Below are 24,518 nucleotides of genomic sequence, written 5' to 3'. Positions count from 1 at the left end.
CCTGAGCGCGATGAACACTTTTCACAGAGCGTCAATTTTAGTAATGCAATTGACCAATTTGTCAACGTTGTTGAGGCGTAAGTCTTTCCATGATAAAGCTTCAATGAATACTGAAAAAAACTATGTATTTAGTTTGACAGTAGTCACGCGTGATCTGTCAAAAAAACCATATTGGAAAAAGTACCTCCAATCTGATTACCCATTACTAATTCGAACTTAGCTCAAGTGGTAGGCATTCATTGGTAATACATAATGGAGCTGCACATTTTAAACCCCGGCAGCCAATTAAGTTTTCCCGGTATTGACAAGAGCAAAAACCTTTTCCCACATTTGGTGTCTCATGCCCACACTGGGATTCCAACTCGAATGGTACTCACGCACCAATCATTCGTCTGATGAAATAAGTCGCGATGTTTAATATGTGATTCCTTGCAGGAAACTTTGCTTGTCGACTCTTCGTTCATGCTAGGTTTGATTTGCATAATTTTGAAATGACATCCGAGACCACAGTGGAATCGGCTCATCTCCCGCCGAGACTCCTTCCTTTCTTTCATTTCAGCTTAGATATTTCCGACGTGTGTTTCGCTTTTGATGTTTTTCTTCTAATAGGATTTTTTTATGGTGGTTTTTAATTCAACAAGATAACGATCCCAAATATATACTCGTAAGTACAGCTTAAGATGTTAAACTGTAAATACTTCTCAACACAAAGCATTTGAAAGCACCTGCTCACAGTCCTGACATAAACTGTAGAAAAAATCTCTGGCCCTTGCACGAGAAAGAATAATCATTAGTTTACCGTTATCAAACCTAGCATAGCAGTGGACTAGCTAGGAACTTTATTCTGTATGTAAACTTTTTTCAACGCTGTTTTATGTTACCACTACGGGTCATGCAAATAAGACTGTGATCAGAAAGATGACCACCATTCAAAACAGCTTCCTTAGGAGAAGTTTGGGGGTTCCTCCAGCTACACCAGTCCCCTTGCTGTATGCTGTTGCCTAAGAGTTACCACCCACTGAATTATCTCTTTGGCTTACTGCCAAAGAAATCTTGAAATTAAAACAATCAAATTCTAGCATTTACAAAATGATTGAAACCTCTGCAGAGGTTAAATCCAGATATAGCTTTGTTTTCAAAAAGTTTAAAGAGATTTTTGTGAATACCAATGTAAACCCAATGACTGTAAACTGTGAAAATATGATGGTGATAGATGACTCCTTGTCTAGAGCTAAAAGCAAATTTTCTAATTAAGAAATTAAAGCTATTTTTGCTGACAAAATCGATGAACTCAAGCGTAACGGTGTCGATCTTCTGGCAACTGATGCGTCTGTAGTGCTTAATGCTGTTGGGTGTGTCATTTTTAATGTTACAAACAACACGGAGCACTTGTTTAAAATAGAAATGCGAACCTCCTCCACTTTTGGTGAGTTGTGGGCTTTGCTTAAGGCCTTAGATATTGCGAAAGAATGCAAAATGAGTAGGATCTGAATTTTTAATGATAATCTGAGTTCACGTCTGCTGCTCAAGAAAGCAAGCTCCAACAACTGTTGTGTCACTCTTTTTAAACAAAAGGTAAATGAATATGGCTTTGATAGTGTTCGGGTGATTTGGTCGCCTGGACATGTTGGTATTCCAATAAATGAAAGAGCCGATTCTATTGCAAAAAAAGCTGTTTGCTGCGGCTCAATCTTGAGCGCAGAATTCACTTTTAAAGAAGCAGTCAAAATTATAAGAAATTTAATATTCAGGAATTGATATGACGGCTTTCGTTCATTCTCAGAAGAAAAGCCAAACCTTTTTGCCAAACTAAATGATTACTTACCGACAAAACCTTGGTTTTATAAAGCTTCATTTGATGTCAAAATTATCAAAATGGTAAATAGAATACTGGTAGGATGTGCTTATGACAGCGTATATTTGTTCAATAACACTGATCTTTGTATATGCGGTGAAATCAACTCTTATGTTCACAGAATCTCTAACTGTCTACTCTTTGATCACATCAGAACAAATTACAGCTTTTTTGATTCATACACAGACCTTGTTTCCATATTTAAAAACAATGAAGTCTTCAAGTCTTTTATTTCATTTTTTAGTGCTGCCAACGTTTCCTTTTAAATAATGTCACTTTCAAAACTGATGCACCAGACCACTTAGTCTTACATACCGAAAATAAGTATTTTTCAATACCAAACGTTGTGGATGTAAAATCCCGCCAAACACTTCTTAAATTCTAAAAAAAACAAAAGTTTTGGTGTTTCACCGAGACTCGAACCTATGTCCTCTCTGAATGCCGAATGGTAGTCACGCACCAACCCATTCGGCTATGGCGGCCGAATAAGAAAGAAAATATATATTTTTTTTTTTTGCAGAGGCGGTTAAAATCGAAAATGTCAAACATCATCAAAGGTGCGGTCACACAAGTGGTATGTGGGGCATGCTCCCACTAACCCTATATAATTCCTCCCCTCTCGGCTGCTCCACCCTGACACTGCTAAAAGCAAAAGCTGTGTTTATGCCTTTTAAACACACCGAGGGTTATACGCTATCGAAAGCATCCATTGGTTTATCACCAATGGGGCATCGGAAAATTGCAATATCGTTACTCGAAATCGACTTGTCATCTACTGTATTCACGACCAGACGACCAGCACGAACGCGTGAGGTAAAGCCTCAAGACGAACTCGGAAAATTGCAATATCGTTACTCGATGTCGACTAGACGACAAGTCGTGTCTTCGTGAATACAGTCATCCCTACAGGAGATCTGTTTCAAAATGGCTTATTTGGGTGACGCATCTAGGTATCTCTTGGGTGTTCTATATTGGTCGCATTCGCTTTGCTTCCCCTCTCACATTCTAAGTTTCGCAGTTTTATTAATATCCTTGCTGCAGCTTCCCATTTCTCTTTTGAGTTCAGCATTTGCATTACGAGGTTTTCTGGTGTGGGGACGACGCCGAGGACTTTTGCGAGCTCGAATCGCTCTTCATAAAATCTGGCGCAGTGAAAAGTCGAATTATCTGCTAGTTTAAAACGGTGGAGGTACGCAAGAAATGGTGGCTCCGCTGAAATTTGCGTTAGATAGTAATCCGTTTCGCCGTGCTTTCTGCTTAGCATACGCATGAGTACGTTATTCACTCTCATTGCCTTGTTGCTGGTTATTTTCAGATGGCCCTTGTATGTTAGCTCCTCATCGATGTGTACTCCAAGATACTTTACCCATGTTTGGGTTGCAATGTCATGTTCCCCACCCCTTGTATGTTAGCTCCTCATCGATGTGTACTCCAAGATACTTTACCCATGTTTGGGTTGCAATGTCACGTTCCCCACCCGATATAGTGAGGCTCTCGCTTCGCCTATTTTTACTGATAAGGACCAGCTCAGTTTTTTGCGCCGCCAGCTCTAGGTTAACGTTGCTCAACCACCTTTGGATTCTCGCAACGGCATTTTTGCACACATGCTTCAAGCAGTTTTTACGTTTATCAGTTACCACTAGAACAATATCATCTGCGTAACCCCGCACAGTTACGTTTGCTGGCATCATAATCTTAAGAATCCCGTCTTACATTGCATTTCACAGTGTTGACCCTAGAACGGATCCTTGTGGGACACCCCCCGTTACTATGTATCTTTTTGGACCTTCTTCTATATTGTAAAACAGGACTCGCTGAGTGCGGAGAGGATGTTCTTCAAGTTTGCAGAGTTAAACGCATTTTTTACGTCGTAAAATCACGTCGTAATCACTGCGCATTTTCCCCCTTATTGACAGCATTCTTTGCAATATCAACCACCTTTTTTATAGCATCGATTGTAGATCTGGCTTTTCGGAATCCGAACTGGTTGTGAGACAGTCCGCCAGGCCCTTCTAAATGTTCCTGTAATCGCTCACTTATTATGCGCTCAAAGACCTTTCCAATAGTGTCGACCATGCAGAGAGGCCTGTACGCTGTCGGCTGGTCAAGTTGCTTACCTGGCTTCAACAGTAGGACTAAGCGCGGTTTTTTCCAACTCATGGGGAACGTGCATTCGGCCAAACACCTGCTATAAAGGTTAGAAAACACAATTGGATTTGCACGAACCGCGGTCTTAAAAGCACTACTCGCTTCAATGGATTTTCTTAGTTTTCGGCGTTGCGCTCGAATTTTTCATGACGTTGTTCGAAAAACGGTCTGCCCCTTGCTCTCTGCAATCTCCTTCTCGCCTTTTTGCATATTTCTCGCAGATCTGCTATTTCATCTGACCACCAGTAGACCGGTTGTCTTCTGCTATAAGATTTGCATCTGGGCATTGCTGCATCACATGCTGCCATTAGTCGCTTCTCTATAAGTCCTGCCATCATCTCTGCTGAATCGGACTCTATTTCGCGGCTTTGCCATGCTCTGCGGAAAGCGCTTTCTTTGAAACACCCTCGTTTCCACGCAAGCTGCTGGGCTTTGGTGTGGCGAGGTTTACTCGCAGCTATATTGGTCGCCAGTACAATGGAAAAATGATCGCTATGGGTGTGAATATCTTGCGCCAGTTTCCACCTAAGTTTTGACGCAGTCGCACGATCTGCAAAGGCTAAATCAATAACAGATTGCCCTCTCCCATTGTCGGATGTGCGTACTCCGGGATCGTTCAGAAGTACTATATTCATGCTCGCGAATGCTTCGTGGAAATGTGGTTGACCACGCGTTGAAGTCTCCAGTAATTACTATTAGTCGTTTTCCGCTCAGCTCTGTTTCCATAAGTGATAGCATTCTTTCAAATTATTCGATTGACCAGCGAGGAGGCGCGTAACAGCTCACTAGGTAGGTGTTTTGTACCTTAACCCAGGTATTCTGCCGTCATCCTACGTTGAGCACTTTTGTCTCTAGTTACCCAAATCGCAGCAAGATTCTTTTTTATTGCCGTCCAATCACACGTGTGTTTAGGTGGTACCGGCTCCGATAAAAGCACCGCATCAATCTTTTTCTCCGTCACCAATTGGTCTAAGAGGCCCTGTGCCGTTTTGCTGTGGTTGATATTAAGCTGCAATAGTTTCATGGTTTTCGCGTTCTCACAGCCTCTTGGTAAAGCGGACACTTTGCACTTCCGGCTGCATGTGCGCCTTTGCATAATGCACATTTCTCTTTTTGCTGCAGTGCACTGTTTAGTGCGATCAGGCTCCTTGCAGGCTGTGACAACGTATCCATATCCCCAACATCTATAGCAGTGCTTGGGCGACACTTCTTCCGAGACTCGACATCTTATTCAGCCAACTCTTAAATGTCCCAAAGCTAGGGTGCTCTTCTGCCGGAAGCTGTATGTCAACAGCGTGGGGACCTCCAAATGCTGCGCAGGTACTCTTTATAGCACCTTTGTCTGGCCTTTTATTATGCACTTGCTCCACCATGGCATCCAATATTTCATCTGTCGAACTTAGCTCCAATATTAGGTCTCTAATCTGCACTGTGACCATGTAGCCATATATATATTTGGAGGCGTTGATTTCACTTCGGTGCTTTAACTCTATAAGGAGTCGTCCTTTCTGTGTTGGCCGAATCGTTCTCACCTCCTCGCTAAATTCCTTTAGCACGGAGTAGGAATTTACTGCCTTCAATATCTTCGCGTAGGAACTACCGTCAGACGTTTTTGCGATTATAAAGGCATCTGCCCTTGGTTTTATTGCTATTCCCTTTTTGCCTTTCTTCTGCCTGCGAGCTTTCGTCCACTATTGCTCCTTTTGCGTTGTCCTTACCTATTGCTCTTGTTTCTCCGCTGAGGCTACAGCCCTCCTTTTTTTGCCTGCGGAATCTTCTCAAGGTCTTGCGAATTTTCCTTGGGACTCGATTGAGCCCTGAATCGCTTACCACTTTGTGGTGGACTTTGTGTAGCTATGGCACGGCTGTCGGCTGTTGTTTGGACTTCCACCGTCTTGCTCATTGGAACAGAACATGATGGCTTCTGGTCCGCCTCGACTTGCATAACTAGCTCCATATGCCAGCGCTTAATTATCCTGCACTGTTTTTTGATATCGTCATGCACGTTGTGCCGCGGTTCACAATAACGGATGATCTCATCTATTTGAAAACCCAACTTGCCGACGAGATCTCTGAGCTTCTTATTTTGCGTTGGTAGTACCATTTTGTACTTTAATTGGACTGTGGAAAAATCCCTTCGTTTACTTAATAACAATAACATAATAATAAAAATAATAAGAATCACATTTGAGTGGCGCATTTCACCCAGGCGCTTTAACTTTGAAACAAACAGGTTTTTTCGTGAATAACTTTTGTTTATTTTTAGTTTTTTATTTAATCTGCAAATGCGCCGCAGCAAAATTCAGTGAAGGTCGCTTCTGCCTCATTGGATTGTTGCATTGCCAGAATCACGAATTGATTAATTTATACATATGCACTTTTAAACATTTTTAAACATGAAAGACTAGTTTAAAATCGCTATAGCGTAACCCTGACCGTTCTTTTGAAGCTAAACATTTGACATGTTTTTATTTTGTAGGTGATATTTCGCATGTATGTACATACATATGTACGCATGTATGTCTGAGCAAAGCTAGAAGCGTTTAGTTTATTATCATAGAAACACATACTTGCACATATCGTGCATTTGCTTGAAGAACGTTATGTTCAAAATATTATATATAACATCGTGGAAACCGGTCTGAAACTTTTCAATTTGCCATTCCGCCCCGAATTATGGCACTATTCCGACAAACAATATCCGTACATATGAATATTGTTCTATGATAAATTAAATAAAAAATTTCCATTTGCGTATCAAACCAAAAACATTAAAATTTCTAGATATAGTTACTACTTAATTTTGAAGGATAAAAATTATTTACTAATTGGTTAGAAATGTTATATAATGGCACTTCCATATGATAGAACACATTTTAAATCGATTTATTTTGTATGAACTTGGTTATAGGTATATAATATTATAAGACGAATATGCATATTAAACGAAAAGTGGTGTGTAATTTCTATAACTATTTTTATATATGTATGTAGCTGGCGTTGAAACAAAGCATCCCAGCACAGGTATGAGTGTACTGTTAAATTTCAATTTAACTGTTAAATTGCAATTGGTTTGGTTGGAAAAATATCCAGTTTCTTTTTTATACAAACTCTAAAAAGTTAAGTACAGTAAGCAAAATATGTATAAAATAAGCAAAACAGCTTCAAGTTGATATTAAGACAAAATTAAAAGTAACTGTTTGATTACTTATCCATAAATAAGTACATTGTATCACAAATGAAATGTTAAATGCATGCTTTTTTTTCTTTAAAATGCAGCCGACAGCCGAGAAAATTGAGAGCTGCTAGTTAACAGAATTAACTGCAGTGTATTCTCGCTAATGTAAGTATCATACATTCTGTCTCTGTCACTCTTTTTGGCTTCTATAGGCAATCAAATTGATTAATTGCCGACTGTATTTCCCGATGCGTATGAATATTTGCCAATTTCTATGTTCCTTTGTAAAATGAGATCTTATTCATCCATTTTTTATTATATATATATATTATTAGAGCGATTAAAACATGGAATCTCCAATTTGTTAGAGAACATTTTGTTAGAGATGAACATTTACATGCATTTTGTGTTTTCTATTTGGTGGTAATACATATTTACAAGGTAGAAGCTGTAGAGCAAAAACAGCAGTGGCGTGTATTTGTTTATTCTTTGAATTCTCTGGACTACAACAAAGTAAAATGTTAACAAAGTTTGACAAAATATAAAAAAAAAGCCGAATTAGCAGCTCCACTACTACTCCCTTAATATGTCGTGGTTTGAATGTTCGAATTTCAACGTGATTGTGAACAAACTATGAAAAGCAGGTCACTTTGAAATTTAAACAAAATTGCAAAAAAAAAATTGTAAAATTGCGTTTAGTACCACAATTGATATTTGCAATAGCTGCCTAAATTTAGGTATGTTAACTATTTAACAAAATGGTGTGTTGAAAGCGTTTTATTTCCCCGTAGTGCTTCATTTTGACCGATGTTGCCAAGTTTTCGTACTATTTTCTCGGTATATTCATGGAGTTGCGTGTGGTTACGTACTATTTTTTCAAAATGTTGCGTTCTAACAGGCCAAAAAACTAATATTTTCTAGCCTATGCCAAAAATGAGGGGTACCTGTTGACAGATTTCGGCAACGCGAATGAAACGTTTTCGAAATGTTGCCATATAATGAAAATGAATGAATACAGCTGCATCTACTCGTAAAGAAACGTACTCATTTTCACCCAATTAACTCGTTGAAACTTGTTGACATTCAGCTGTATTCGCTCGCTATATTTGTTTTTATTTATTTTTGGTCACAAAATCGCGGCGCCAAGAGAAAGTTATTTTTGTCCACTTATTTTGCGTTGTTTAGTTTTACACTACTAAATTATAACTTTTGAACTAATGTAGCCCTGTGATAGACAAGTGAATATGTAGGCTTGGAAAAATTTTCATAAAGCCATACAAAACGTACCACATTACTTTTGTTATAAAGTGTGCTTGAATTAGGAAATACTGTGACTATTTGTCTCCATGGATGACAATAGTGGCATATTGTCCGAGGCTCTCGAAAAAAGCGAAATCGACAGTATTGACGATGATGATAGTTTTGGATGCGCTATTGGAATAGAGGAGTTAAAATGGTGGTCCATACCAGAGCCAATACTATTTCGGATATATTGGATGTTACCAATAAAAGACTTACTAAATGCCGGAGCCACATGCAAGCGCTGGCACAATCTAGCAAATGACGAGCTCATGTGGAAGCGGAAATTTTTGCTGCATTATAATGTAGATTCGACGTTAAGACTCAAGCCAGGTACGTTTGTAGGTCAATCGAAGTTTGTTTCCGCACAATAAGTTGGCTCTGAGGAAGTTTATGTATTGTTACAGTAGTAACGTATTTTTTGTATTCCATTGCGTTAACCCACAGATTTTTGAAATCATTTTTTTCCTTGTTGGTTCGTAACTCGTATAGGAGCAGAGTCGTGGAAAAGTGAATATAAACGTCTGAGCTGGAATATACCCTATGTACAAGCACAGCGTATTGAAGGCCATACACATCAGGTACTCCATGTGAGCTTCTCACACAACGGTGAAATGTTTGCTACTTGCTCTAAAGATGGTTACGTAATCGTATGTATATTGTGATGTGTGGGACTACGAATTCCACTTATTTGTCAAGTAACTAACTTTCGTTATTGCAAGGTCTGGAACTCAATTCATCCTTGTACAGAAAGGTACTCTCACAACATGAAACAATTCAGCTGGAAATATACGCAATATTCGCAATTCAACCAAAGTGACACACTACTTCTCGTATCCGGCGTTCATTTCGGATCGCCGCACAGTACATCGGGTGAAATTGCTGTGTTTACGGTAGACGGCAAAGGTTTTTATGTTCTTTAATACTTTGTTCTAAATTTAATATTTCGCATTTATTAGATGAATCACGTTTACGGTGCCGTGTGGTAAATCGTCCGTACGACATATTCGGTACATGGTTCAGCGATCAATATTTAATATCGGGAGATTTGCATTGGCTCGCGCATCTTCTAAGCTATTCTGAGCTATGGCTAAACAAAGCCAATCAAGAAGTTGATTCCGAGCACGTACCAATAATGAACAAGTTGTATAAGTTCTATAATAGAAATGCAAGTTCCGTACGGGCCATAATGGTTGCCAAGTGTCCATGGTTAGACGATTCGAATGATCCCTTGACCGAGAACAATGCATCCAACAATTTGAAACAGACTTCCAGTGACTTCGTTGATATAGATGAAACAAAGCCATCATCTTCTAGTTCTGTAGGGAATCCACTCTCACATGCAGCCACATTGCGTCGATCGCAGCGTAGCGCATCGCCCGAAAACCTATTGGATATTCTTCAACAGACTTCATCGACCTCAAATAGAACGGTTGGGTCCGTAAAAATTGCGCTTAATCATAACGATGCGACTATTCGATATTTAGATGAATATCGGCGTGAATACCCAACGGAAAATGAGAATGGGAATTCATCAGACGACTCTGATGGAATGGAGTGTTCAGATGATTATGACGACGAAATGGAGAGCGCTGTCCCTAAATACTTAATATTCTCTACAGGCTCGAAAACATATACTCCACATCAAATTGGAATAAAGCGTATAAAAAATGTGACATTTCCAAAGAAACTCGACCCAGGACCTTCGCTAAAAGAAAGAATAGCTGCCAAAAAAGCTGCAGAAAGAGAAGTAAGAAGCAGATATTTCCTTGTAATACATTTTCTCATCTGTGATTTTTAGAACCAACTACGGGCGGATCCCGATTGGTGGGATTACGAGTCAGTTGCTCACTTATTTGACAATGTAGATAAAGTAATAGACTTACATGGGCACATAATTGGTATGGCGTTAAGTCCTGATCATCGTTATTTATATGTGAATACACGACCTTGGCCGAAGAATTATATTATAACTAATGCGCTGGAGCCACCGCCTATTGCACAGGAAATTGACATTCATGTTATTGATTTGATGACGCTTAAACGTGTTGGTAACATGCTTCGTGCTCATAAAGCCTATACACCAAGCACCGAATGTTTTTTTATATTTCTCGACGTAAGTGAAAATTATGTCGGAAGGTAATATTTTATATTAATCAAAAATTGTGAAGTGCTTATAAGTACTTACTTTTTAGCGGAGCAGAAGATATGCATGCTTACCTTTGGGATCGGTTTTATGGTATATGCCTTACCAAGTATAGACATGCGGACGTAGTGAATAGCGTAGCATTCAACCCTCGCGACCCAGAGATGCTTGTTACTACTAGTGATGATTACACTATTAAGGTGCTTTCTTATTATCGTTAAAAGTAAATATTGTTTTCAAGTCTTTTATCTGTATCTTAGATTTGGAGGTCCCGGGCAAAAGCAAAGGAATACAATATCGAACCTTCGAATACATCCGAAGTATTCGAACTAAAGAAACGTTTTGTATAACAGCTCTAGCAGCTAGCTCACGCCCGTCGTCGCCTGTGCAAATTTTAACATTGAATGTAAAGATGAATTTCTGAATACGCTAACGTGATTGAATTTTCGTTCATATCTCTGAAACTGTTTTTCATTGTGCACCTCTATGTACATATATGCTCAGTACCTTCGTGGAGAGAGGAACTATCTAAACGAATCTTCCCTAAAATTTGCGAGAATCTATACGAAACAATTTCAGTGCGATTTTGAATTCAGCATAATTAATTAATTAACTGAAATTTAATTGTTTTAAAAATATTTATTTGTGTTTATAATACTTTCATCTTAACGCTTGGTGATAAATTATACTTTTTGTTTTTAATCGACTCTTGAGCACGCCACGTATAACTGAACATGGCAAAAAAGGGGATCTGTAGGATTACTCGATACACTTCTAACGATTGACTTTGTGCTGATAATTTGGAACTCTTTCGTTGTGAATTCTTCTTCACGAATTGGCCAAATTAGATGGAAACGAAATGAGGCTAGTGAAATCGTCAACCTGAATTTTTCCATTGTCAATGTCTAGCAATTGTTGGGACATTTTACAATATACTTCGCATATTTGTGGTAAATTTGAAAGTTTTAACAAATCTCCACAAATTCGATTACTTCAAGTAAGTTTAGTTTCGGAATGACTGGCAGAGTTTGGCGAAAATCGTCGAATTGGTTCTACGTTACCGGAATTACTTGGGTTTTCCCCGATAAAGGGCTGCCGGCCCAGTAAAGTAGCCCTGCCTAGTGAACCGTTTATCATCAATCGGACCGTCGTTGACCGCTGTTATTAATGTATAGACACGACTCTCTGTTGCTGATCCAAAAGTGGAACATTTGTTTGTATTAATTTACTCAAACGATTCGGAATTGACATTCCTAATGCCACAGAAGTCCTCAACGCCTCATCGATCATTTTTGCGATGGGCCGTGACTACTTTGCTAAATCTGTTTATTAAAGTTTCTTCTACCTTTTGTGTTTTATACTTCCCCCCGAGAATTGGTGTTTACTTAATACATTTTAATAACTAAAACTAAATACTTACAGTTTTATGATACGTTGCCAAGGCACGTAATTCGCTCTCTCATTCATAATTCACTGCCCAATTATTTTTCGAATTACTTAATTCGTCATACAAGAGTTAATCCCCTCTACCTCATACCTCAAGTAATTCAATATCAATCAGCCTGCGAACTAATTCCGCCTTTTTATTGAAATTAGCTGTCAAACAGAAGTAAACCAAAACAAAAAAACATAGTGAAACAACGTAAAATAACAACCAGAAAAGGGTATTTAATAATAATGGAAGCAAAAAAGAACTTGTAAACAAAGTTATTATGTCGAGGAAGTTGCCGCAAGAAACATACGATTTGAAAATGTCAAAAACAAAAAGACGCCGATTTCGAATTCAGGCACAAGTCTTAAAAGTCTGGGAGTACTTCAATGACAATTACACCGTGCAAGCATTTTGGAAATCGTAGACGCATAAGCTGGGGTAGGTTCGAGACAATACCGGCTAACCAAATTAACTCAGAGCTACAACTCGAATCAACCGTTGATGAGCTGACGTAAGCATTTCAATCCACGCAAAAGCAGCTTGGGTCACTAATATAGCAATCTTATAAGGCAATACTGAACTATGGATAATTCTCGGGACGGATATAAGGATTGCCAACACAAATTTAAGTATAGCATAAGGGCACCTACCGGAAGCCGTAGCCGAATGGCTTGGTACGTGACTGCCGTTTGGAAGTGTCTGGATTAGAAACCCCGGGTACGAAACAATGGTAAAACTGTAGGATCCTCCATTAGGGGAAAACATCAAGACGCGCGCCATAAATAAGACCTTCTCCACAAGACAAATTATCCACAAAGAGTGTAGTAGGTTTTTCCCCCCAAAAGCGGTCGCCTCGGCAGGAAGGGGAAATCTCCAACCGTATTTCTGTTTATGCTCATCAAGACGTACACAAAAATTGTAAAACACACAACGGCAGGTATATATAACCTCGCCTTGATAAGAATTCTTTCAAAAGATAGGAAGCACTTCGGAGGACAGTGGATTCCGTAAAGTATTAAAAAACATTTTAACTATTATGGTAAAAAAACCTTAATTTAAACTAATATTTTGTAGGGTTTCCTCTTCTGTCAATAAAAGCTTGGAGCCCCTTTGGAACCGATTGAACCAAGTTCTTAGTATATTAAGAAGAAATCATGTGCATTCTTCTTTTATTAACACTTTTTAAGTGTTAATTTCTTTATCTTTATCAATTACATTCAAAGCTGGCAATTGTTAAATTTTGTGTAATATTCGAATATTTGTGCCTGTGTCCTGTGTGTTTGACTATGCTATGCAGATTTTGCGGCTGTAGCTCTGCATTCGGTTTTCTCCAAACAAAATTTTTAACGTCTGATCTGAAAAGGTTTAACTTGCTTTCGTCAGCAAGAGTTATGGTGTTCCAGAGGTTCTTATCCTTAGTTATACTATATGAGGTTTTCGGGAGAAAAAATGGCTTATTACGGGTTTTGTGCCCATAAATATATGAAACTAAATAATTAAAAAAAAACTGTTGAGGTAAAATATTTGGCAGATTTTAACTTAATATTGCCATAAGTGATTTCCGCATCAATCTGGCTGTGACCCTCGGTACATGTAGCTCATTTACTTCAATAGTGTCATAATACAAAAATACCACAAACTCTTCGTGATAAAAATATATTTACTATTACTTAGGGAGGCATCAGTAAATTGAAAACTTTGAAGCAGATTTTCTCGAAATTTTGGGTTCTTGAGTTATGACAGTATTGAAGAAAGCGAGAGATATGCCCAGCATGGGAAGGTGCGAAGAATGCATCGTATTGTAAAATTTAACGTTTACCAAAAAGAGCAATCTTTTTTGTTGAAAAGGCCAGTGTATTACATTTAGACAATTATCAAAATAAAAACAATAATCCAACGTTTACTTTAAAATGTTAAATTTAGTGCACTTAGCTCTAACTAGCGATCAAAAAGCGTGTCAAATTTCATTTCATTTGCGTGATACATAAATACTCACTGTACACTCATACCTATAAGCTCAAACATTAAACAGAAAAACAAAAAATAAAGTTTCATGGTTTTAAGTATATGAGTGCTTCAGCGGCATAATCATTATTTAATTCAATTCTGTGTTCTCACCAAATTGAATGAAACAATGGCATAAAGCAGACCTTTACTTTGTCAATACTGTCAACAAACTTCAAGTTGCTTATCATAGTGTCAAAAGGGTTTTGCTGAAGCATGGCTGCCTATTGAGAAGATGGGTTTCCATCGTCACCTACTGAAGATTGAGAACAAGCTTCATCATTGTTATTTTATATTACTGTCGTCTTGGTTACCGAGGTCTTTGTGTTCATGAGTTTTATGTTGATTTAAATTTTTTCGACGTTTTTCAGGATGGCCAAAACAGTGTTCACATTCCTCATCGTCTGAAGAAGAGCTTTCGCCGAAATTTAAAGGTTTTTTATATATACAGCAACCTAAAATTTAACAGTAGGATAAGATAAAACCAATTTTATCTTTCAATATTGCTCACACTTGGATTTTTTCTTTCCCATATCTTCGTTATCCACTGTGCCTTCACGCCAGGCAACTTGTCGGTCCGGTTTGGGTTTTTTTAACCGTAGGCGGAGAACTGGTGCTGACTAAATTAAGCAAAAATGTGAATATTTTATATTACATTAAATATATCCTCTTACATCTAATACATCTGCAGAGGGTGCATCATTTACTACAACAATCTCAGTTGCAGAGTCACGACCAGCGATCGCTTCCATTATATTGTATATCTTGATTTATTGCGCATATATTTTTGTATACGTAATCTCAACTTGGTCACGGTTTAATAGATGCTTATAACAAAAATCTCCTTAAAACTTGCCCTTAAAAGATTGATTAAAAACGAAAGCGGATAAGTAAGCAGATATATAATACGGAAAATTCTAATTCGTCCACCACACACAAAATTTTTTTATACTACAGCTGGTAGTCAATTTGTGAAATACGAATGTAGTTGCCACATTATAAAACAAAAAGATACCTTCAACTTTTAAAAATATACATATAAAATATCATTAGCCTGTGTTCCCAATGCCCGGTTAATATTATGTAGCGTTCATGCGAAAACTTAAATGAGTATGTAGCACTTTCGAACATCGGTTTTTCGAAATGTCTTCATGATGCTGCATTTACTAAGTGTTCATTTACTTGCATTCAGAGTCATATGTCTCTTCTAGTTGTGAAATACTGTATAGTAGCAATACTTTACATAAAATCATTTCTTTTATTCCAAACGAATTCTACCCATTTTTGTTCACATACTATATACCTTTTCTCTTATTTAAGGAGTATTAACATTTTTCCTTCCGCACTTTCAGTTGGAAGGCATTAAAAAAAATATATTATATAACATAGGCTTGTTCATTTTCTCTACTGACGACAGTCAATAGTAAAATTCGCGAAAAATAAAGTAACGGTTTTCCGAAGTTGCAACCTTCTGTATTCTTTACATCGTGCCTCCCACAAAGAATGTTGGTTTACCAAAGAAGCTTCAGGAAGTACTTTTTTCTTGCTCACTATAATTATATTCAATCGATTTCTCAAAAAGTATGGAAGCATGTGTACATGTAGTACAACCTTATAGTTCAAAATAATACAATGTTACCACAGCTATCAGCCATGTTTGTAACTTAGGTTTGAAACCGTATTCCTCGTGTATGCCTTGCTTTAAAGTTCAGAGTGAACGCCGCATAATACCGTTTTAATGAAATGCTCAAATTCGTTACGGTAATTTTGTTGCGAAATTTCTATTTTTCATAGAATTCTGTCCGAATGGTAACGCTGATCAGATGTGACATATATGTTTTTTTTGGTCACAAATCCATAGATGACTATTTGACAAAACTTTGCGAAAATGGTTGGGGCGCTAGTGAGGATAAATTTTCTTCAAAAACATTTTGGTAAGAATTTTAATTGCTGTAAAAATTAAAAGGTTTGTAGGGTGGTTTGAAATTCGTATCTTTGCGTAAGGGTATGTGCGAGTTCTTTGCAAACCTAAAAACAGTGAATTTCCTATAAGTGAAATTATGTAATTTAAATGGTATCGCTAAAAAAAACATTGCCGTGAGAAATAGAAACAATCGTTTCATTAAATTTTTTGTATAATCTTAGCATGTTCCAGTCTGCCTGTTGTAGCACAACGCCGTTTACAGGGCACGGCTGCGCCGCCGCCAGGAACACCACCTCCGCAAACAAGAACTAAGTTTGGTTCACTGGCCGATCAAGACCGTATTTTCACAAATTTGTATGGACGTCATGATTGGCGTCTAAAAGGAGCACTTAAACGTGGTGATTGGTATAAGACAAAGGAAATCTTGTTGAAGGGATCTGATTGGATAATCAATGAATTGAAAACATCTGGTCTTCGTGGACGCGGAGGTGCCGGCTTTCCTTCTGGTATGAAATGGTCTTTTATGAATAAACCATCGGATGGACGTCCCAAATACTTGGTTGTGAACGCTGATGAAGGTATATTTCTACAAAACTATATAATCATGAACACAACTTATTTGTATACCTTGCAGGAGAGCCAGGTACATGCAAAGATCGTGAAATTATGCGCCATGATCCTCATAAGCTGGTTGAAGGTTGCTTAGTTGCTGGCCTTGCGATGGGCGCACGTGCTGCCTACATATATATTCGCGGTGAATTCTACAATGAGGCTTCCAACATGCAGTTGGCTATCGCCGAAGCATATCAAGCCGGTTTAATTGGAAAAAATGCTTGCGGCTCTGGATATGATTTCGATGTATTCATGCATCGAGGTGCAGGCGCTTATATTTGTGGCGAAGAAACTGCATTAATTGAATCGCTTGAAGGCAAGCAAGGAAAACCTCGACTAAAGCCCCCATTTCCAGCTGATGTTGGTGTGTTTGGGTGCCCCACCACTGTAAATAATGTGGAGACTATAGCAGTTGCTCCTACAATAATGCGACGAGGAGGTGCTTGGTTTGCAAGTTTTGGCCGTACTCGTAACTCGGGAACAAAATTATTTAATATTTCTGGTCATGTCAACAAGCCATGTACAATTGAAGAGGAAATGTCGATCCCACTCAAGGAATTAATTGAACGTCATGCTGGTGGCATTCGAGGTGGATGGGATAACTTACTTGGTGTAATTCCCGGAGGCTCATCTACACCCGTAATCCCCAAAAAAGTTTGTGACGATGTGTTAATGGATTTTGATGGTCTAATTGCTGCTCAGACTTCATTGGGAACAGCTGCGCTTATAGTTATGGATAAGTCTACAGACATCATTAAGGCCATTGAACGTTTGACTGCGTTCTATCGTCACGAAAGCTGTGGGCAATGTACACCATGTCGCGAGGGTATTATATGGATGCATAAAATAATGAAGCGGTACTGGCGACATTGATTTCCGAAAACATAATCAATTGTATAAAATTTGTTATTATATTTCAGTTTTGTTGCCGGCAATGGTCAACCCGAGGAAATTGATATGCTATGGGAGATATCCAAACAAATTGAGGGTCATACAATTTGTGCTTTAGCTGATGGTGCCGCTTGGCCTGTACAAGGACTTATACGGCATTTCCGACCTGAAATAGAAGAGCGAATGAAGAAATATGCTAATAGAGCAATTAACTAAATAAAGTTATTAAATTTCAATATCTCTTTATAAATGTACTAGTTTGCATATTTTGCTGGTAAAAAATATATGTTATCCTCAAAGGAGCTATGTTAAATGATATTAAGTTGCTTGAATCAAAGCAAATAATCAAAGAGCCGCAAAAATTACAAAATTTGGGTTGCAGTTTCTACAGGGTGGGCCATGTAAAATTTGCTTTTTGAATCGGGTATAAAAAAAGAGCAGATCAATATTTTTTCAAACTTTTTTTTTTATTTTGAAGATTGAACATTGTCATTTATGAATGAAAAATAATATCGTTCAAATGACTGCCACGAGTGGCCTTACAGTAGGCCATTTGATCAACCCAATTTTTAAGCACATTTTCGATTGTTTGGGCTCCAATTTTATGAATGGCAACTTTGATGTCGTGTTTTAAAGCATCAATCGTCTCTGGATGGCTTGCATAGCATTTGTCCTTAACGGCTCTCCACAAAAAATAGTCCAACGGGCTTAAATCACAATCGCTGTTGAAACCAAATGTCGTCAATGTCATCCCCTTCAATTTTTGGAAACAACTCGTTGAGCATGTCACGGTAAGGCTCGCCATTTACTGTACCGCGGCTCCTCGCTCATTTTCGAAAAAAAAGGGCCCGATGATGCCGCCAGACCAAAAACCGCACCAAACAGTGACTCGTTGTGGATGCATTTGCTTCTCTACAGTAACGTGTGGATTTTCTGAGCCCCAAATCCGACAATTTTGCTTATTGACGTAGCCACCGATGTGAAAATGAGCTTCATCAGAAAAGAAGAAGACTCACCACTTTGGAAAAAGGTTTTCAATACTTTCCAATTTTGTTCAAGCATATAGCGTCCCATTTCGTAAATGTCAAACCTTTAAGTAAATTATGAACACATTTGACATGTCATTTGTGTTACCATTCTCAAAAAAATAGGTGGTTCAAAATGCATACGCTATATGGCCCACCCTGTATATTCAAGGACCCGTTTTTTTATATTTACACGCTTATCAGAGTTATTTTACCGACGTTAATAAGAATCACAAATGTTCACTTGGTATATAAACATTTATTTTATACAGGGTCCGGCACTCGGAGTTTAACCAATTTCAGACCGCTCCCATATACACGGGCATCAGCTGCCTTTTAGTCAGCTAATGACGGTTTTCTAAGGAGAAAATTTTTCAAATGGAGCAATTCGTAAAGTCATCGATTGGCCACATTGGGTGCTGCCCCCTGACCCGCCACAGGTAATGGTTTGTGCCGCTATAACTGCAGACGAGCGCTCTCCAATCGTTTTCATCGAGCCTTGCGTCAAGGTAAATGCGAAATATTATAGGGAAGAAAAAAAAATGTACATATGCCGTTCGGAGTCGGCTTGAAACTGTTGGTCTTTCCATTTGTGGAACAACATCAAGACGCACGCCACAAATTGGAGGAGGAGCTCAGCTAAACACCCAAAACAAGGGTGTACGCGCCAATTATATATATATATTTATCCTGGATGGCTCTCAAATGAACCAGACGCGAATCCGATGGATTGCCATTTTGGAGAGCAAGGTCCGCACTAAAAGATTCACCAGTCTCGAAGCGCTGAAAAAAGCCTTTGCCCACGAGTGGGCCAAAATACCTGCAAGTCACATTCGGGCAACTTGCGATTCGTTTCTGGACCGTCTCAAGGCAAAAGGTGGTCATATCGAGCAAAAGTAAATTGATTCTTAATTTTGTATTATTTTCACACATTTTTTACTATGAATTGAATAAAAGTAATTTTCCAAACTACATTTAGGGTGCGGCCAGAGTGAACGCTGAAAGCCGAGCCGAGATTGTCAGTGCGATAAAGATTGTCAGTGCGATAAAACTGGTTACATACAAGTCAATACAAATAAGCTTGTGTATAACACAGTGAGCGCCGACAAGAGCAGAGAGCAAAGCCGATGAGTGCGAGAAAACAGTTTCAAAGCGTTTTGCTCGCTTTTTTGGATTGTTGATGTTTACTTTTTAGAGTGCAGTTCTGTTTTTAACACACTTTTATTAGGTCGGGTTGTATGTATGTATGTATGTATGTATGTATGTATGCATGTAAAGGAATCTTTGAGCTTAATTTTCACTGGCTTCTAAAAATCTGATCGACTTGAAATTTTGCACACCTATCAAGGACCGATGACAATGCAATAATTTGATAAAAGTTTTCCATTATCCTTATTAGGATTGCCAGGATTAATATTTTCTTTTTTTTACTGTGGGCAAAAAGAAAGGTGAATTTGGTTGTAAAATGGGATACATTTTGCTTCACTTTCATAACCCTCTGTACATAGGTAGTTGCCAATAGAATGATTGTAATATTTACTACATATATCAAGCATCCCACGCTTTTAACTCGAATTTAAATTACTCTATTTGTATCTTAATTTTTCTTATAATTCTGTTCTGAGGTAGTTGACTATGACTGATCCTTCAAGTGCTATTACTTCATTATAGGTCTCTTTGTCATTAAAATTTAATTTATACTTTTTAGTTCGATTGGCAATAAAAGCGTCTTTTTAAGTTTTTATAAACTATTTTTTATTTAACGTTTTAAAAATAAACAAAAATGGAGATTGACCAATTAATAAGTGAAATTTGGCTGAGCTTTCCTTTTCTACCACGATATATTTGCTTATAATGTCTAAGTGCGTGGACCGAATTTAAAAATTATTACACGCAAATGTAGTCACTATATCAGCCTTTTGATTTATATTACTTTTGATAAATTGAAATTAAGAATTAATAGCAATATTTAACGTTAAAAATGCAGCTTTTTTGCATAAGCTTAAAAAAATGCCCTATTACAGACGCTTATTTCACATAAATACAAACACAGAAAAGTAACAAAATCACTTATAAACATTCTTTATTACATTAAGATTCGATTTAAAGCTATTTTTACTAAATAATAGTCCAAATTCTATTAAAATTCTAGTATTACAAATGTTCTTCTAACCGTTTGTAATACCGTGCAGAATAAATTTGAGGAGCGAACTGTCAAACGGACGATGAGAGAGAGAAGAACAAAGCGAAATAAGAAAAACCCAGTCAACCAAAAGGGAACAATTCTTTTATTATTTATAGGGGCGCTTTTTTAGTTTCAAATATACATAATATGACAAAAACAAATATTTTTACAAATACTGAAAATTTGGAAAAAAATCGCGCGATTTTTAGTCCAAATTTTCGCCTGCGGCGCTTTTTTGATTTCAAATATACATATATATTATAAAAACAAAAATTTTTACAAATACTGAAAATTTGGAATAAAAATCGCGCGATTTTTAGTACAAATTTTAGCCTGCGGCGCTTTCTTGATTTCAAATATGTATACATATATATTACAAAAACAAAAATTTTTACAAATACTGAAAATTTGGAATAAAAATCGCGCGATTTTTAGTACAAATTTTCGCCTGCGGCGCTTTTTTCATTTCAAATATGTATACATATATATTACAAAAACAAAAATTTTTACAAATACTGAAAATTTGGAATAAAAATCGCGCGATTTTTAGTACAAATTTTCGCCTGCGGCGCTTTTTTCATTTCAAATATGTATACATATATATTACAAAAACAAATATTTTTACAAATACTGAAAATTTGGAATAAAAATCGCGCGATTTTTAGTCCAAATTTTCGCCTGCGGCGCTTTTTTGATTTCAAATATACATATATGTTACAAAAACAAATATTTTAACAAATACTGAAAATTTGGAATAAAAATCGCGCGATTTTAGTCCAAATTTTCGCCTGCGACGCTTTTTTGATTTCAAATATACATGTATATAACAAAAACAAATATTTTTACAAAAAAAAAAAAATTTATAAATAGTGAAATAATGCAAAATCGGACAATTTTTGACCTAAATTTTCGTCATCGGCACTCATAACTTTTACGATAAAACAACGTTTTCATAAGTGCTATGAAATATAAAACCTAAGTCAAATGCTTGTTGGGTTGACGACTGCTGTATACTCTTCTCTTCAACTGTATTTCAGTACAAACTGCAAATGCGGTCGGAAAAAACCTAATTTTTAAACTTCTCCTGGGGGTTCTATAGGGACACTAGGAGGTTGGGACTTTCACAGTTATAATGGTGTGACCTTGTTCTTTCTAATGGGCGGGGTGGGTGGTGCCACGCCTCCTCCCCCTCCGCCCCCCATTCAAATATATCGTGGTAGTAAAGGAAAGTTTTGCCTGAAATTTTTTCCCGGCCTGCTTTGTGGGACCAAAAAAACAAATTATATCACAATCGTGTTTGTGTGGAAAAACTGTGGACATCAGTTGCAGCAGAAATAAAAGTACCAAGTAAGTAATATTACATATTATTTGAGTTTATTGAGGCATAGATAGTTACAAAAGTGATCTCTTATTAATCTACCATTCTTGATGCTAGTTTTATTGAATTCATTTTGCGGTTCTTTTGTGTTTTGCTTCTCAACTTCTTCTCTCAAGTTTTCATCCAAAGCCTCTCGATCAAGGTGGATTTATTATAGGTGACAGCATTCACCCAGCTGAATTTTTCGCCGTAGATATGGCTTACGTCAAAATGATATGCTTTGTTTGTATGTATTGGTATGTTTACATTCGTATGTTTACATTTGCTTGCTGATTTTGACATGATGCTTGCACCAAACGCAACAACAAATACATGTAGGGTTTTACTTATATGTGTTTGCTGTCACCTGTAATAAATTCGCCTTGCTCTCGATCAATGATAATATTGTGCAGTAGGCAAATTGCCTTAATAATTACTTCGGCAAGGGAAGGATCGGTTTCTATCGGTTTCCATAGAACTCTAAATTTGGCATTTATAAGTCCAAAAGCGCATTCAATGCACTTTCTAGCCCTTGAAAGGCGCGCATTAAAATACTCGTGGTCTTCAGTGCAGTCTTTTCTGCTATATGGCCGTAATAAACATTCCAAAAGGGGATAGGCTTCATCACCAAGAAACACATATGGCAAAGTTTGATTAGTATTTGGTAGATTTGTGCTTCGCGGTACCTGTAGTTCCCCAGTTTTTAAAAGTTTATAAATTTGAGAAGAACTGAAAGTACCACCATCACTTTGCTTTCCATACCCTCCAACTTCGATCGCAATAAATTTGCAGTTGGCATCGGAAATACCTTGTAACACAATGGAAAAAAAATGTTTGTAATTATAAAACATTGAGCCAGAACTTGCTGGACACTTGATACGTATGTGCTTTCCATCAATAGCACCAATGCAATTTGGGAAGTTCCATAAATTCCAGTATTGCGCTGCAACTTCTTCCAAGTGTTTTTTAGTTGGCGGCGGCATATGGACAGGAAATAACTCCTCCCATAGCGTTTGAGTTGTTTCTTTAACAATTAGTCCAACAGTTGATCTGCCAAGTCTAAACGAAAAAGCCAGCGACGCAAACGATGCACCAGTAGCCAAATATCTAAATAAAGAGATTGTCTTTTGTTAAAATGTTTGTAATATGAAAAATTTGCTTTTTCAGAGGAAGATTTGAAGAAAAAATGGAAATATTTGCGCGACCAATTCCGGAGTGAACTGAGGAAGTTTCCAACACCAAAGTCTGGTGATGCTGGTGACACTGCATCACAAATCACTTCAACTTGGCCATACTTCCAGTCTCTCCTTTTTTTAAAGGATCAGATGAAATACCGAAATTTAAGTGGAAATTTAAAGCCAGGGAAATTTAAGAATAGTCAGGTGGAGGAGTATGAAAATGAAGACGTCCACAACACATCACAAGTTGAGGAAAGTGAGGAAATGTATGAAAGCTTCGAAACAAACCCTGAATAATGCCCAAAGAGGAAACGGACTGCGAACAGCAGCAGTGCCGAACTGTTAGAAATAGAAAAAAAAAATTACTTTTGCTTGAAAAAAGAAATTCAGAAAAAAAAACAGTCTTGGACGAAGATGAGGCCTTTTTCTTAACATTACTGCCGCATATTCGGAAATTGGAGCCGGAAAAAAAATTTTTATGCAGGATGGAAATGCAGAATACACTGTACAAATATGTGTATGGCAAAGCCAACAGTTTGCCAGAACTGCGCAACGAACGCTCACGCTATGAAACAATTTCCTCTCCAATTAGCATCTCCTCTGAGAACGTGTACTCAATTGATTTGAGCACATCAGGACATTTGCAGTCCAGCACATTTGTGCCAATTAAAATCACAAATGAACCAACCACTTCATCATTTGCCTCCATACAAATTGGAAGTGAGCCATTATTGGACCAATTACTCGATACATAAATAGTTTTTTTATAAATACAAATTATTACATGAAATACAATTGAATTAAACAAAGTATTAAATAATTATTTTACCTCAGAGTCACTATCAATCTTTCGCAAGAAGTTACTGGCACCTTAATAAAATTTGTCCAGTTTTTGTTTAGTTTCACACCTATCTTGTCCAGAATGTAATCAAATGTTTCAATTTTCATTCGGGTATATTGTTGAAATTTAGCTGGATATTTTCTTAAATCATTATATAAATGATGAAATTCACCAAATTCATTCCTTTTTAGTGTAATTGGATGTTTTCCAAACTCTTTTGTGTTAATAATTGCATTAATCACACTAGAAGAAGCAAAATACTCTTCATCAGATGAATCCATTACCGTGTACAGCAATTTTATAAACACAAATGAACAACAAAATTAAATGACATAAGAGCAAAACACATGGAATAAACAAAATTTCAGCGCTGATTCTCGCATTCACTGTGTTATATACAAATTTTCTTCTCGCATGAAAATAAGCGTCAATAAGCTCGGCTC

The 24,518-nt window shown here is 37.4% G+C and overlaps 4 protein-coding genes across 7 annotated transcripts; 2 read left to right on the top strand and 2 right to left on the bottom strand.

Annotated features, from left to right (window-relative positions):
* Positions 1-8,262: 8,262 nt before the first annotated feature.
* On the top strand, positions 8,263-11,332 carry LOC128863094 (F-box/WD repeat-containing protein 5). Of its 4 annotated transcripts, XM_054102025.1 has the most exons (7): positions 8,266-8,813; positions 8,973-9,130; positions 9,203-9,386; positions 9,440-10,230; positions 10,282-10,619; positions 10,676-10,826; positions 10,887-11,332. In XM_054102025.1, the coding sequence occupies exons 1-7, from the start codon at positions 8,528-8,530 to the stop codon at positions 10,974-10,976; spliced, it is 1,998 nt and encodes a 665-aa protein (XP_053958000.1). In that variant the 5' UTR covers positions 8,266-8,527; the 3' UTR covers positions 10,977-11,332. The 4 variants fall into 4 exon arrangements, with proteins under 4 accessions (XP_053958002.1, XP_053958001.1, XP_053958003.1 ...); XM_054102027.1 differs by lacking the exon at positions 10,887-11,332 and having other exon boundaries at positions 8,263-8,813; positions 10,282-10,596; positions 10,676-10,824; XM_054102026.1 differs by lacking the exon at positions 10,887-11,332 and having other exon boundaries at positions 8,263-8,813; positions 10,684-10,824.
* A 2,366-nt stretch (positions 11,333-13,698) lies between these two features.
* On the bottom strand, positions 13,699-15,033 carry LOC128863095 (E3 ubiquitin-protein ligase PPP1R11). The gene is made up of 4 exons (XM_054102029.1): positions 14,737-15,033; positions 14,574-14,682; positions 14,377-14,517; positions 13,699-14,318 (listed from the first exon to the last, which is right to left on the bottom strand). The coding sequence occupies exons 1-4, from the start codon at positions 14,812-14,814 to the stop codon at positions 14,287-14,289; spliced, it is 360 nt and encodes a 119-aa protein (XP_053958004.1). The 5' UTR covers positions 14,815-15,033; the 3' UTR covers positions 13,699-14,286.
* Positions 15,034-15,886: 853 nt separating this feature from the next.
* LOC128864003 (NADH dehydrogenase [ubiquinone] flavoprotein 1, mitochondrial) lies at positions 15,887-17,805 on the top strand. The gene is made up of 4 exons (XM_054103460.1): positions 15,887-15,996; positions 16,208-16,564; positions 16,621-17,455; positions 17,519-17,805. The coding sequence occupies exons 1-4, from the start codon at positions 15,951-15,953 to the stop codon at positions 17,703-17,705; spliced, it is 1,425 nt and encodes a 474-aa protein (XP_053959435.1). The 5' UTR covers positions 15,887-15,950; the 3' UTR covers positions 17,706-17,805.
* A 4,125-nt stretch (positions 17,806-21,930) lies between these two features.
* LOC128863566 (uncharacterized) lies at positions 21,931-24,330 on the bottom strand. The gene is made up of 2 exons (XM_054102786.1): positions 24,064-24,330; positions 21,931-23,163 (listed from the first exon to the last, which is right to left on the bottom strand). The coding sequence occupies exons 1-2, from the start codon at positions 24,180-24,182 to the stop codon at positions 22,404-22,406; spliced, it is 879 nt and encodes a 292-aa protein (XP_053958761.1). The 5' UTR covers positions 24,183-24,330; the 3' UTR covers positions 21,931-22,403.
* Positions 24,331-24,518: the final 188 nt, after the last annotated feature.

Source organism: Anastrepha ludens, chromosome 5 (assembly GCF_028408465.1).
Source record: "Anastrepha ludens isolate Willacy chromosome 5, idAnaLude1.1, whole genome shotgun sequence".
In the NCBI taxonomy this organism is placed as follows: Eukaryota; Metazoa; Arthropoda; class Insecta; order Diptera; family Tephritidae; genus Anastrepha; species Anastrepha ludens.
The sequence above is the reverse complement of the archived record's forward strand: the minus strand, read 5'-3'. Positions and strand labels throughout refer to the sequence as shown.